The 14,565-nt window shown below is 50.7% G+C and overlaps 1 protein-coding gene across 19 annotated transcripts in view; it reads left to right on the top strand.

Annotated features, from left to right (window-relative positions):
- Positions 1–14,565, top strand: part of LOC123762893 (constitutive coactivator of PPAR-gamma-like protein 1 homolog) — a 194,622-nt gene that overhangs the window by 49,760 nt on the left and 130,297 nt on the right. For 17 of the 19 annotated variants that reach the window (XR_011222257.1, XR_006773383.2, XR_006773384.2 and 14 more), the window contains exon 10: positions 13,076–13,233. The exons of the other annotated variants lie outside the window; for them this stretch is intronic. Coding sequence is in view for 14 of the 17 variants with exons in the window: in XM_045749635.2 (XP_045605591.1) it covers positions 13,076–13,233 (158 nt within the window). In the remaining 3 variants the exon portion in view is untranslated. The remainder of the gene's footprint in view (positions 1–13,075; positions 13,234–14,565) is intronic. 19 annotated transcript variants of the gene reach the window in all.

Consider the following 14,565-nt stretch of genomic DNA (forward strand, 5'->3'; position numbering starts at 1 on the left):
ATCTGGAAAATCCTGTGTAACGAATTTACTCAGTTTCTATGATCGAGCCACAGAGATTTTACAGATGGTTGCATTGACTGCATCTATCTAGATCTAAAGAAAAGGCTTTCGACAGAGTTCCACATAAGAGGTTGTTCTGGAAACTGGAACATATTGGAGAAGTGACAGGTAAGCTAACATGGATGAAAAATTTTCTGACTGATAGAAAAATGAGGGCAGTAATCAGAGGCAATGTATTGGACTGGAGAAATGTCACAAGTGGAGTACCACAGGGTTCAGTTCTTGCACCGGTAATGTTCATCGTCTACATAAACGATCTACCAGATGGAATACAGAATTATACGAACATGTTTGCTGATGATGCTAAGATAATAGGTAAGATAAGAAACTTAGATGATTGTAATGCCCTTCAAAACAACCAGAACAAAATAAGTATATGGAGCACTACTTGGCAAATGGAATTTAATGTGAATAAATGCTATGTTATGGAATGTGAAATAGGAGAACATAGACCCCGCACAACCTGTAAATTATTTGAGAAATTCTTAAAGAATTCTGATAGAGAAAGAGATCTAGGGGTGGTTCTAGATAGAAAACTGTCACCTTAGGACCACATTAAGAACATTGTGCGAGGAGCCTATGTTACACTTTCTAACTTCGGAATTGCTTTTAAATACATAGATGGCAAAATACTAGAGAAATTGTTCACGACCTTTGTTAGACCAAAGCTGGAATATGCAGCGGTTGTTTGGTGCCCATATCTTAAGAAGCACGTGGCTCCCAGAACTGAAGGACAAGAGCTATGAGGAGAGGTTAGGAGCATTAAATGTGCCAAATTAGAATACTGAGGAAAAAGAGGCGATATAACTATGTACAAAATAGTCACTGGAATCGATAAAATTGATAGGGAAGAATTCCTGAGACCTGGAACTTCAAGAACAAGAGGTCATAGATTTAAATTAATGAAACAAAGCTGCCAGAAAAATATAAGAAAATTAACTTTTGCATGCATTGGTAGATGGTTGGAACAAGTTAGGCGAGAAGGTGTGGCAGCCAAAACCATCAGTAATTTCAAAGTGTTATATGACAGTGCTATGAAGACGGGACACTACGAGCATAGCTCTCATCCTGTAACTACACTTGGGTAATTACAGAGTCAGCAAATGACTCCACATCTTTCTCTCCCTCACCAAGATTACTCCTCTCACCATACTATGCACATTGCTAATTCTCACCACAATACTGTTATTTTCACAATCCTGGTCACTAAATCCTGTAAATTAATAATTTTCCACAAGTTTATTTTGTAAAGGAACATTAGAAATTGTTTCAAGATTCTTAGATGGACGGAACAATGTCAATGAGCTGTGGCTAGTGCTGTGAACATCTTGAACTGCATTGTGTTCACTGATATCTGAACATTGTACACAGTCTTTGGTCATAGTTCGGCTCTTCTGTAATACTATTATGGCTAAATAATACCACTTACTATATATTTTGACATTTTTAGGCAATGCTGTGGTCACAAGCTGAACAGCAGTGCTGTTAGCTCATGCTGTGTGCCCCAGCCTTGGCTGCTCACTCAGTACTGAGACTTTCACACCCGAAAATGTTGCCCACGATTAAAAAAAAAAAAAAGGCGTCTTATTTACTAGTAAGGTCAAAAGATTGACAGATGCAGTTTAATGCTGACAAAATGTAAGGTTTGAGGTTAGGTAATGATCATAGTTACAAGATACGAGTTCGAAGGTGTTGAGATTGCAAATTTGGATTGTGAAAGGGATCTGGGAGTTATTTTTAAGAATTTAAAACCCCAAAAATCAATGCATAAATGTTCTTAAAAAGGCAAATAGGACTCTTGGATTTATTAATCGTAGCGTTAGTAATAAGACACCTAGCGTTGTTCTTCAGCTATATCTTGCTCTGGTTAGGCCCCATTTAGATTATGCAGTTCAGTTTTGGTTGCCATACTATAGAATGGATATTAATTCACTAGAATGTGTTTAGCGTAGGATGACAAAGTTAATCTCCCAAATTAGAAACCTATCATATGAAGACAGATTGACAAAGCTTAAATTACGTTCTCTAGAAAGGTGAAGAATTAGGGGTGACATGATAGAGGTGTACAAGTGGATGAATGGGCATAACAAGGGGGATATTGGTAGGGTGTTGAAAGTATCAATACAAGACAGAACACGAAACAATGGGAATAAATTGGATAAGTTTAGATTTAGCAAAGACTTTGCTAAATACTGGTTCGGTAACAGGGTTGTTTGTGGAACCAATTACCGGGTAACGTGGTGGTGTGGTCCCTCGATTGTTTCAAGCGTGGGTTGGACATGTATATGAGTGGGATTGGGTGGGTATAAATAGGAGCTGCCTCGTATGGGCCATTAGGTCTTCTGCAGTTACCTTTGTTCTTATGTTATTGTGTTCTTATGAGAGATACTTGCTCACTGGCAAATATGGCTTTTTTCTTGATGATACGTTTCTAGTAAGAGCAACCCATCCTCTTGTTTAGATTAGATAGGACTTTTTGTAACTATGTGGATCATTGTACATACATAGACGTAACGGACAATTAGATAATTTGGTTCTATTCACGTTATCGAGTGTGAAAAACTAAAACTAAACATATATTACTAGGTCTAGCATAGCACATGTGAATACTATACTAGGCCTCAGATAGCATATATTAGACCTAGGAAGGTTAGGTTTGTTTTTCAACATCAATACAAAACTTTTCCGGTTTGTCCAGATTCAGTAGTAGTGCTACTAATTTCTACTTTGTAATTGCCTCGTCAATATGTATACGATGGTCCTCGTCGTTACTATAAATGCCCTCTAAACAGGAGGATGGCTGATAAAGATATGCCATTTAATTTCACTTATAGTTTTCTGGATCGTTTCCTTGGTTCTGAGATGAACCCCCCCCCCCTGGTCCCCGAGCTTCCCTCATGTCTTTGAGCAAGTTTGATACTGATCTTGGGTTTGATTAGGCCACTCAAGTATCAGGACTTGGCTCAATCTCCCTTGATACAGACCATAGTTTACTATTATTTGAAAATCCATTGGTAAACAATACCTATTGTCACTTAAAGATTTTGCTTTAGGGACACACTCTAGTATAGTCACATTGTAAAAGTTGGGACACGATTTTAATATTCTGTGGCAGGTGCCATGATGCAGTGATGTAGGAATATTGGGCCCCGTGATCAGCGAGTGGTAGATGACATTTACAAACGTTGTTCTGTTTCCGTTTTCTCATTTGGTAAAGTTGTATTATACCTACGTCATAAGCCATCTACATCCTTGGTCGTCTTCATCCGCAATTCCCGTTTAATCTTGTCTGCTTCCCTTTATGTACTTGTCAATTAGTACTGTGTGTGTATTTTATCTTGTCTGCCTCCCAACTCCTCCATTCTTCCTCCTTGCTCTTACCCTTCTCCTCTCCCCCCCCCCCTTACTGTTATTCCCTGAGTCCATTCTTTGGTCCTCAACTTTTCTTCATCTTGTTTCCCTGACTACCCTTTCCCAGCCTCCCTCCCTCCCTCCTGCCCTCCCCCCAGCCTCCCTCCCTCCTGCCCTCCCCCAGCCTCCCTCCCTCCCTCCTGCCCTCCCCCCAGCCTCCCTCCCTCCTGCCCTCCCCCAGCCTCCCTCCCTCCCTCCTGCCCTCCCCCCAGCCTCCCTCCCTCCTGCCCTCCCCCCAGCCTCCCTCCCTCCTGCCCTCCCCCAGCCTCCCTCCCTCCTGCCCTCCCCCCAGCCTCCCTCCCTCCTGCCCTCCCCCCAGCCTCCCTCCCTCCTGCCCTCCCCCAGCCTCCCTCCCTCCCACAGCCTCCCTCCCCCAGCCTCCCTCCCACAGCCTCCCTCCCCCAGCCTCCCTCCCCCAGCCTCCCTCCCCCAGCCTCCCTCCCCCAGCCTCCCTCCCCCAGCCTCCCTCCCACAGCCTCCCTCCCACAGCCTCCCTCCCACAGCCTCCCTCCTCCTGCCCTCCCCCAGCCTCCCTCCCTCCTGCCCTCCCCCAGCCTCCCTCCCTCCTGCCCTCCCCCAGCCTCCCTCCCTCCTGCCCTCCCCCAGCCTCCCTCCCTCCTGCCCTCCCCCAGCCTCCCTCCCTCCTGCCCTCCCCCAGCCTCCCTCCCTCCTGCCCTCCCCCAGCCTCCCTCCCTCCTGCCCTCCCCCAGCCTCCCTCCCCCAGCCTCCCCCAGCCTCCCTCCCTCCTTTCCTCCCCCAGCCTCCCTCCCTCCCTCCTGCCCTCCCCCAGCCTCCCTCCTCCAGCCTCCCTCCCTCCCTCCTGCCCTCCCCCAGCCTCCCTCCCTCCCTCCCTCCTGCCCTCCCCCAGCCTCCCTCCCTCCCTCCCTCCTGCCCTCCCCCAGCCTCCCTCCCACAGCCTCCCCCAGCCTCCCTCCCTCCTTCCCTCCCCCAGCCTCCCTCCCCCCCCCCAGCCTCCCTCCCTCCCTCCCTCCTGCCCTCCCCCAGCCTCCCTCCTCCAGCCTCCCTCCCTCCTGCCCTCCCCCAGCCTCCCTCCCTCCCTCCCTCTTGGCCTCCCCCAGCCTCCCTCCCTCCTTCCCTCCCCAGCCTCCCTCCCTCCTGCCCTCCCCCAGCCTCCCTCCCTCCCTCCTGCCCTCCCCCAGCCTCCCTCCTCCAGCCTCCCTCCCTCCTGCCCTCCCCCAGCCTCCCTCCCTCCCTCCCTCCTGCCCTCCCCCAGCCTTCCTCCCTCCCTCCCTCCTGCCCTCCCCCAGCCTCCCTCCCTCCTGCCCTCCCCCAGCCTCCCTCCCCCAGCCTCCCTCCCTCCTGCCCTCCCCCAGCCTCCCTCCCTCCTTCCCTCCCCCAGCCTCCCTCCCTCCTTCCCTCCCCCAGCCTCCCTCTCTCCTGCCCTCCCCCAGCCTCCCTCCCTCCCTCCTGCCCTCCCCCAGCCTCCCTCCTCTAGCCTCCCTCCCTCCTGCCCTCCCCCAGCCTCCCTCCTCTAGCCTCCCTCCCTCCTGCCCTCCCCCAGCCTCCCTCCTCCAGCCTCCCTCCCTCCCTCCTGCCCTCCCCCAGCCTCCCTCCTCCAGCCTCCCTCCCTCCCTCCCTCCTGGCCTCCCTCCCCCAGCCTCCCTCCTCCAGCCTCCCTCCCTCCCTCCTGGCCTCCCTCCCCCAGCCTCCCTCCTCCAGCCTCCCTCCCTCCCTCCTGGCCTCCCTCCCCCAGCCTCCAGCCTCCCTCCCTCCTGCCCTCCCCCAGCCTCCCTCCCTCCCTCCTGCCCTCCCCCAGCCTCCCTCCTCCAGCCTCCCTCCCTCCTGCCCTCCCCCAGCCTTCCTCCCTCCCTCCCTCCTGCCCTCCCCCAGCCTCCCTCCCTCCCTCCCTCCTGCCCTCCCCCAGCCTTCCTCCCCCAGCCTCCTGCCCTCCCCCAGCCTCCTGCCCTCCCCCAGCCTCCTGCCCTCCCCCAGCCTCCTGCCCTCCCCCAGCCTCCTGCCCTCCCCCAGCCTCCCTCCTCCAGCCTCCCTCCCTCCCTCCTGCCCTCCCCCAGCCTCCCTCCCTCCCTCCCTCCCTCTTGGCCTCCCCCAGCCTCCCTCCCTCCTTCCCTCCCCCAGCCTCCCTCCCTCCTGCCCTCCCCCAGCCTCCCTCCCTCCCTCCTGCCCTCCCCCAGCCTCCCTCCTCCAGCCTCCCTCCCTCCCTCCTGCCCTCCCCCAGCCTCCCTCCTCCAGCCTCCCTCCCTCCTGCCCTCCCCCAGCCTCCCTCCCTCCCTCCTGCCCTCCCCCAGCCTCCTGCCCTCCCCCAGCCTCCTGCCCTCCCCCAGCCTCCCTCCCTCCCCCAGCCTCCCTCCCTCCCTCCCTCCTGCCCTCCCCCAGCCTCCCTCCCTCCCTCCTGCCCTCCCCCAGCCTCCCTCCTTCCCTCCCTCCCTCCCTCCCTCCCTCCTGCCCTCCCCCAGCCTCCCTCCCTCCCTCCCTCCCTCCCTCCTGCCCTCCCCCAGCCTCCCTCCCTCCCTCCCTCCTGCCCTCCCCCAGCCTCCCTCCCTCCTGCCCTCCCCCAGCCACCCTTCACCCCTCATGCTAGTCGTCATGTTAAACAGTGTCTCCCAGGAGGAGGAATAACAGTCATCTCTAGACTTCACTCTGCATGTTGATGTTATCACTATAATCTTGTATTGAATAAGAGTAGTTTCAGAAAATTTGGCTAATTCTTAATATGTACACATACATTCCTTTTTAAAATACTTCTAGACATGACTTAATAAAAGAGTCCATAACTTGTCACACGAAGGCCTCACTAAAGTCATGGGACGTACCCACCACCTGTAGAATGATGAGTACAATACCCTGTTAACCAGACCACACACTAGAAGGTGAAGGGATGACGACATTTCGGTCCGTCCTGGACCATTCTCAAGTCGATTGTGTTATTATACAATCTATGGTCCAGGACGGACCGAAACGTCGTCGTCCCTTCACCTTCTAGTGCGTGGTCTGGTCAACATACTTTAGCCACGTTATTGTGACTCATCGCCTGCATACAATACCCTCATGCCACTGCTCTAAGCTGGCTCCTAATTGACATTTATATCCCATTTCATACCATCAGCAAAGCACAAATTTAACAAATATTAAGGCTAACTCTAAACAATATCCCTATTATGTTAAGTGCTTGTCCCTCAGTAAGATTATTAGTGAATCTGTTACCTTTCACATTGATGGTTTTGTCGTCTTGCTCTCATATAAGATCTTTAATGATATCATAGGGCCACGTAGAAACAACATAATGGCCACAGACAAGTCACACAGCAGCCAGCAGATGACAGCCTCACTCACTCCCTCACCAGCACCTCCCTCACCAAAATGGCTCCTCCCAACATATCCTGTTACTGTTATTACACTATATACACACCTTATACATATATACGTATGTACATTTCTGTTCACCAAAGCAAACCACTAAGCTGGTATAGCAAGTCCAGACAATAACAGGTCGCCACACAGTCAGCAGATAACGCCACTTTTCCCTCCCTCCCTCACAAAAATTACTCCTCCCACCATACTATGCAAATCGCTGATTCTCACCACAATCTTGCTATTATCAGAATCCTGGTCACTAATTCCTGTAAATTAATAATTGTGAATTTATTTATATTTATTTACAAATTTATTTTGTAAAGGAACATGAGAAATTGTTTGAAGATTCTTAGATGGACGGAACAATGGCAGTGTGCTGTGGCTAGTGCTGTGAACATCTTGAACAGCATTGTGTTCACTGATATCTGAATATTGTACACAGTCTTTATCACAGTCAGGCTCTTTTGTAATACTATTATGGCTAAATAATACCACTTACTATATATTTTGACATATTTAGGCGATGCTGTGGTCACAAGCTGAACAGCAGTGCTGTTAGCTCATGCTGCGTGCCCCGGCCTTGGTTGCTCACTCAGTACTGAGGCTCTCACACCCGGGAATGTTGCCCAAGATTTTTCTTAAAAATGGCATCTGTTTACTAGAGCCCTGAGGAAGCTGATGTGAACCCCCATGTAGCCGCGGGACTTTTAAATCTTACAAGGTACTTCCTACCATTCATAGCTGTGGTGCACTGTCTCACAATAGTTGCTTACCCCAGCTATATATGTATTGTGCCCTTTAAGGCTTAAAATGTTGGGCCTCATATGAATAAATACATGCAACTGACAATTACTGTGAAATCAATCATTGTAAATGTAAACATTAAAACTGCAGCCGAAATTATCATCTAATGCAATGAACATAACATCAATTCCTGACCATTACTGCCAAGTGCTCACGTCAAACTCGACTGAAGAAAGACAGAAGTCTTGCCCAATGTTACGGTCACAATGGGTCACAACCGGGTTCTTTGCTGGAGGAACCAAAGTTCTAGTATCCAACCCCAAGTTAGTAGTGGCTTTCAAGGAGTGAGCTTGGCAATGCAAGTAAAACACAATGGGGGAGATGCAAGGAAGACGACTCGTCATCAATTTTCAATATATTCACATATAATCACTTTCTCATCACCTTAGGTAAAATCATGAAAGTACTACTACTACACTAATATATACACAAGTGTCGCTCTCATAGGACACTAAGCGCTCCTCGATGCTCATGCGATGCAGTCTTGTCAACTTCCGTGTTTTCTCAACACACAGTACCGTCCTCAACCAGTACTGGGAAACACCAACGAGTCTACCCTAGCCGTGGGCCAGCCTATACACAGTTTCACTAGGTGCTCCTTGTGAATGCCCACGATCACTCTCCAGCCTGGTGCTGGTAGAGAACATCAGCCTCACGCTGCAGGGCCACTTCACGAACAAATACAAGGGTAGCTAACCCTTGGCAGAGGCTTCTTGCAACTAGCTAGTTACACTCCTCCGTAGCACCTTACTGTCAGTCGTCTCTTCCTCTAGCCAGTCCCGGGATACGCCGAATTCTGTCACTGCCACTTCACAGGCAGACAGCAGACACTACACAGTTCCTCTTTGGCGGCGGCTCACTGCTCACGTAAAGCAGAATGGAGTAGAGAGATATAGGCTGCCCTGGGTAGACTGACTGTCCTCGTACCACAGCAGCCCTACGTCGCCTCTGTGGATACAGACACGTCATCATTAAACTGGCCAGTACTTGGGACACTAGGAAATACCACTTACAGACTCTGACATAAACATACAACTTCTACAATAGATGGCGCTGATTTTCTAGGCGCCACCTCACCAGAGGTCAGCACCAGCTACCTCTCGAGCTGACCAGGACAGGAATCTAGCGCCTCTTGCTGGTATCATCCCGCCACCACCAGATGGCGTCGTCCATTTTGTGGGGGTTTCGGGAGCGGACTCACAGATGGCATTGACGTCGCTGCTCCATGCTCCGACGATGGAATCGGGTTCGTAACACCCAACCATGAACAGTGATGCACATTCAGTGCTCAATCATGATACTACATGTGAAGTCATAGAAATAACCATACTACCTCTGTGGTAATTGCATGTTTCATAGAAAAAGAGGATGCCTTTCAGGAATTTCAGGAATTCTTAAAAATACTTTTAAACTGTGCACATTAAACCAGTCTTAAAACATGTGGAACCTGCATGGATTTCACATCTGGTAAAACACACAAGTAATATTTAGGAAGTCTAAAGATAGAGCAACCCTGATCCATTCTTCTAATGTTGCTTCCATCAACTACAATCATTAACACTTTCGCGCACCCCGCCCGCCACCCCTCAACTGTGCGATATGGGACCCAGGGTGTCACGGGAGCGCGCGTAAATTCTGAAAAGTGTATACCTGTACTCTCTTCAACTTTGTCACCTTAATTCTCGTCCTACGAGATTAAATTTTGCATCATTGTGTTCGCAATAGAATTCTCTACAGCACTAAATGCATATAAACTCCAAAAGCCCGGCTAATTACCCGCAGCAAACAGAGAAAGTGCGAACGAGTTACCCAGGAGCGCGCAAACGCGATAAAATGTTTTCACTATTTTCACTCTGGTCACCTCAATTTTCGTTCTAGGTCTTTCATTTTGGTCTCAATGGGTTCACAATAGAATTCTCTATAGGAACATTAGCATATAAAATAAGAAACCTGGTCACGCTCCAACCGCCGACGAGTTGAAGACGGGCCACGCGTTAGCCACAAGTGAGCGCTCAGATGCCTTCCAGCTACACTCCCAATTCCCGCCCTTTTCAAGCCTTTCTTTCGCAATTTTCTTCCTGGAAGGGCCTTGTTCATGATCACTATCCATCGTGGAGTAAGCGTAGATAGTTTCTAAAGCCGCAGTAAGAAATATAGCTACGGAAAATAGCCGAAATGTTCACACGTTTGAGATGCGAGGGGAGGCAACATTGGTCACAACAGTGGAGCGAAACCAATAAGCCCACGGCGTGTGCCAAGCCGCCTGAGGGCCACGAGGCTCAACAAAGAAAATGGGAAGACATCGGCGCACATTTTAAAACCAGTCCCCAAAAAATCGGATAAAAACCTGATTTTTGGAGATTATTTAAAGTGGATGACGCAATGCTGCGTCATCCCCGGTATTACCGCCAGTAAACGGATGACGCAATGCTGCGTCATCCCCGGGCGAAAGTGTTAAAGACACAATTGGAGTCGTATTAAGAGTTACTATTCATACCTTGATATTTGTCCACACTATGGCATAATTTCACCGAGCGAAACTTTACTCGTACTCTGCCATGTATGCCTCGTACTCTGTCATGTATGCCTCGTACTCTGTCATGTATGCCTCGTACTCTGCCATGTATGCCTCGTACTCTGCCATGTATGCCTCGTACTCTGTCATGTATGCCTCGTACTCTGCCATGTATGCCTCGTACTCTGCCATGTATGCCTCGTACTCTGCCATGTATGCCTCGTACTCTGCCATGTATGCCTCGTACTCTGCCATGTATGCCTCGTACTCTGCCTTGTATGCCTCATGCTCTGCCTTGTATGCCTCGTACTCTGCCTTGTATGCCTCATACTCTGCCTTGTATGCCTCGTACTCTGCCATGTATGCCTCGTACTCTGCCATGTATGCCTTGTACTCTGCCATGTATGCCTCGTACTCTGCCATGTATGCCTCATACTCTGCCATGTATGCCTCGTACTCTGCCATGTATGCCTCATACTTTGCCTTGTATGCCTCATGCTCTTCCTTGTATGCCTCATACTTTGCCTTGTATGCCTCGTACTCTGCCATGTATGCCTCATACTTTGCCTTGTATGCCTCATGCTCTGCCTTGTATGCCTCATACTTTGCCTTGTATGCCTCATGCTCTACCTTGTATGCCTCATACTTTGCCTTGTATGCCTCGTACTCTGCCTTGTATGCCTCACACACTCCCGGTACTCTGCCCCACACACTCCCAGTGCTCTCTGCCCTGCACACTCCCGGTGCTCTGCCCCGCACACTCCCGGTGCTCTGCCCCCGCACACTCCCGGTGCTCTGCCCCGCGCACTCCCGGTGCTCTGCCCCGCGCACTCCCGGTGCTCTGCCCCCGCACACTCCCGGTGCTCTCTGCCCTGCACACTCCCGGTGCTCTGCCCCCGCACACTCCCGGTGCTCTGCCCCCACACACTCCCGGTGCTCTGCCCCGCACACTCCCGGTGCTCTGCTCCCGCACACTCCCGGTGCTCTGCCCCCGCACACTCCCGGTGCTCTCTGCCCTGCACACTCCCGGTGCTCTGCCCCCGCACACTCCCGGTGCTCTGCCCCCACACACTCCCGGTGCTCTGCCCCGCACACTCCCGGTGCTCTGCTCCCGCACACTCCCGGTGCTCTGCCCCCGCACACTCCCGGTGCTCTGCCCCGCACACTCCCGGTGCTCTGCCCCCGCACACTCCCGGTGCTCTGCCCCCGCACACTCCCGGTGCTCTGCCCCCGCACACTCCCGGTGCTCTGCCCCCGCACACTCCCGGTGCTCTGTCCCGCACACTCCCAGTGCTCTGCCCCGCACACTCCCGGTGCTCTGCCCCCGCACACTCCCGGTGCTCTGCCCCCGCACACTCCCGGTGCTCTGCCCCCGCACACTCCCGGTGCTCTGCCCCGCACACTCCCGGTGCTCTGCCCCCGCACACTCCCGGTGCTCTGCCCCGCACACTCCCGGTGCTCTGCCCCCGCACACTTCTGGTGCTCTGCCCCGCACACTCCCGGTGCTCTGCCCCGCACACTCCCGGTGCTCTGCCCCCGCACACTCCCGATGCTCTGCCCCGCACACTCCCGGTGCTCTGCCCCCGCACACTCCCGGTGCTCTGCCCCCGCACACTCCCGGTGCTCTCTGCCCCGCACACTCCCGGTGCTCTGCCCCGCACACTCCCGGTACTCTGCCCCGCACACTCCTGGTGCTCTCTGCCCCGCACACTCCTGGTGCTCTCTGCCCCGCACACTCCCGGTGCTCTGCCCCGCACACTCCCGGTACTCTGCCCCACACACTCCTGGTGCTCTCTGCCCCGCACACTCCCGGTGCTCTGCCCCGCACACTCCCGGTGCTCTGACCCGCACACTCCTGGTGCTCTCTGCCATGCACACTCCCGGTGCTCTGACCCGCACACTCCTGGTGCTCTCTGCCCCGCACACTCCCGGTGCTCTGCCCCGCACACTCCCGGTGCTCTGCACCCGCACACTCCCGGTGCTCTGCCCCGCACACTCCCGGTGCTCTGACCCGCACACTCCCGGTGCTCTGACCCGCACACTCCTGGTGCTCTCTGCCCCGCACACTCCCGGTGCTCTGCCCCGCACACTCCTGGTGCTCTCTGCCCCGCACACTCCTGGTGCTCTGCCCCACACACTCCTGGTGCTCTGCCCCGCACACTCCTGGTGCTCTCTGCCCCGCACACTCCCGGTGCTCTGCCCCGCACACTCCTGGTGCTCTCTGCCCCGCACACTCCCGGTGCTCTGCCCCACACACTCCCGGTGCTCTGCCCCACACACTCCCGGTGCTCTGCCCCACACACCTTGTACTGCCCCTTCTTAACAAATGTGCTTTAAGAGCAGATAAAAATAATACAATGGCAAGAGGGTGTATACACCAGGTGTGGCAGGTATGAGGCGGGACCCTAGAGATGGAGCTCACTTGAGGTTCAAGTAGATAGAGATCCTAGGCAGACATTCCTGTACTGTACATGCACATCGTCAATTTGTTCTGCCTACACTTTCATTCAATCTTATGTAGCCCTCATTCTGTAACTGCACTTACATAATTACACCATGAGCCTGAGCTCATATTCTGTAAGTCACAAGTTTGTTGTTATATATCACTGCATGCCAAGAATTACACCATTTCTAGAAATTTAAGAACTAAAAATAGGCATCTCTTCCTGGGATACTCTGTAGATTGTGATGACTGTTTAACTGCATTTTGATTACTGTTGACGGTAACGTCATAATCCTGACTGCTTTGCAGGTTTCAGTAATGGCTTTTAAAGAAATGTTGTAATATTTTTAAATAAATTATTTGTTAATATAGACAGTAAATCTAAAAATATAATTGCAAATCTGCTTTTAAATAAATGATACTAAAGTTTGTAAGAAGAGTAGATAAAGGAGTGGATTTAAGTGGTGTAGCAGCATTGTAGTTAGTGGTGACATGTGGTGATGCTGCAGGTGGTGGGTGTCTGGGGTCGACTGCTTCAGGCTCTCCTGGTGCGTCACTTTTGTTGTCGTCGTCCTCCTCCTCCAGTAACAGTTCTGCCGCCTCGCCCTACCGCCTCACTCCCGACGTGTCGTGGGCGGCTCAGGTGTACCGTTCCGACCATACTTCTGTGAGTTAGTCGACGCGTAAAAGCGCTCGTCTCGTTGCTATTTCAGTGAATACTTTACCATGCTTGTGAGCTCTCTCATCACTGCTGTGTCACCAGATATATAACCATGTTGACTCCATCCTCATCACCAATAAAAAGATAATTGTTAATGTGAAAGCTTTTATTTCTTTATTTTCCTCGTGCTTAATACACTTTGTTGTTAACTTTGCAAGGTTACTTTGAAAGCTTTTATTGGTAATCTATTTTCCACTTAATACATTTTGTATCTAACTTTACTGCTTTTGTCTGGCAAAATTTCCCCAGTGTATATTCCTGTATTCTATCATGTAACTTTGTGGGTCATACATGTGTATTGTTAATTATGAAAACCATTTTCAGATATTTCTCACTGTCCACACTGGCGGTAGGAGTCATATTACTCTAGTTTTCTCCGCGAGTTTGCTTATTTACAATGTGTTATTCACGTTCACCTCGGATAATGTCATTTATTGGGCCAAACTTCAGAATGAGCTGGTGCTGGATAACAGCCCTTTGCTTTTAAAATTTGCAAAGAAATGTTATTGCTAATCCTATTGGACCCAAGTCTGTCTAAAAAAAAATTGCATGCTACTGCCTTTTTCTGGGGGTAGCCCTGGAAGCTCCGGGGAGCCTCCGGGTCTCGCCCAGAAAATGGTGTTTCATTACATTCAACGCTGTTTTTTTTCCCCCCGTTGCTCTCTGCACTAACAGATTTTCATTTTCTCATGCATCTTGTTACCTGATCTTTGGATGTTTTTAAACTTCTCATTTGCTTTCAATATTTTTCTTTGATGTTTGTCACTCCCGTTATACCTACAATAAGAATGAGATGTGCTATAGGCAGTTTTAATAGTGTCTAGTAGTTCAATTATTGATTATACAGTAATTATTTTTGGCTAACTTATTCTCAATATTCTCTAATTTCTATTAATTTTAATTTCTTGGCATTTCTTTAATCCTCCCTTGTCTGTAACTGCTGTTAATTTTTGGATGTACAACTGTATTGTGTGCTTTTATTTTGACTTTTGAGGTTCAAGTCTTTCCAACACTTCACTTTCAACATTTGTGGCTCCACTAGCATGAGGCAAAGGGCAGTGCTGTATATGGGGTCCTGTGGCATAGTGGCAAGCATAGTCTGGTCACAGTTGAAAGGTCCCAAGGTTGATTCCTATGGCAAGACACAAGCATTTGGGCAATACATCCTTTCACCTCAAGCATCTGTTCACCTAGCAGTAAATGAGAGTTTAGCAATTGTGGGTTTCATCCTGGGTAAGGTCTGTAGTTGGCCTACCCTCTGGCTACCTTGTGTAGCTT

Source organism: Procambarus clarkii, chromosome 47 (assembly GCF_040958095.1).
Source record: "Procambarus clarkii isolate CNS0578487 chromosome 47, FALCON_Pclarkii_2.0, whole genome shotgun sequence".
Taxonomy (NCBI): Eukaryota; Metazoa; Arthropoda; class Malacostraca; order Decapoda; family Cambaridae; genus Procambarus; species Procambarus clarkii.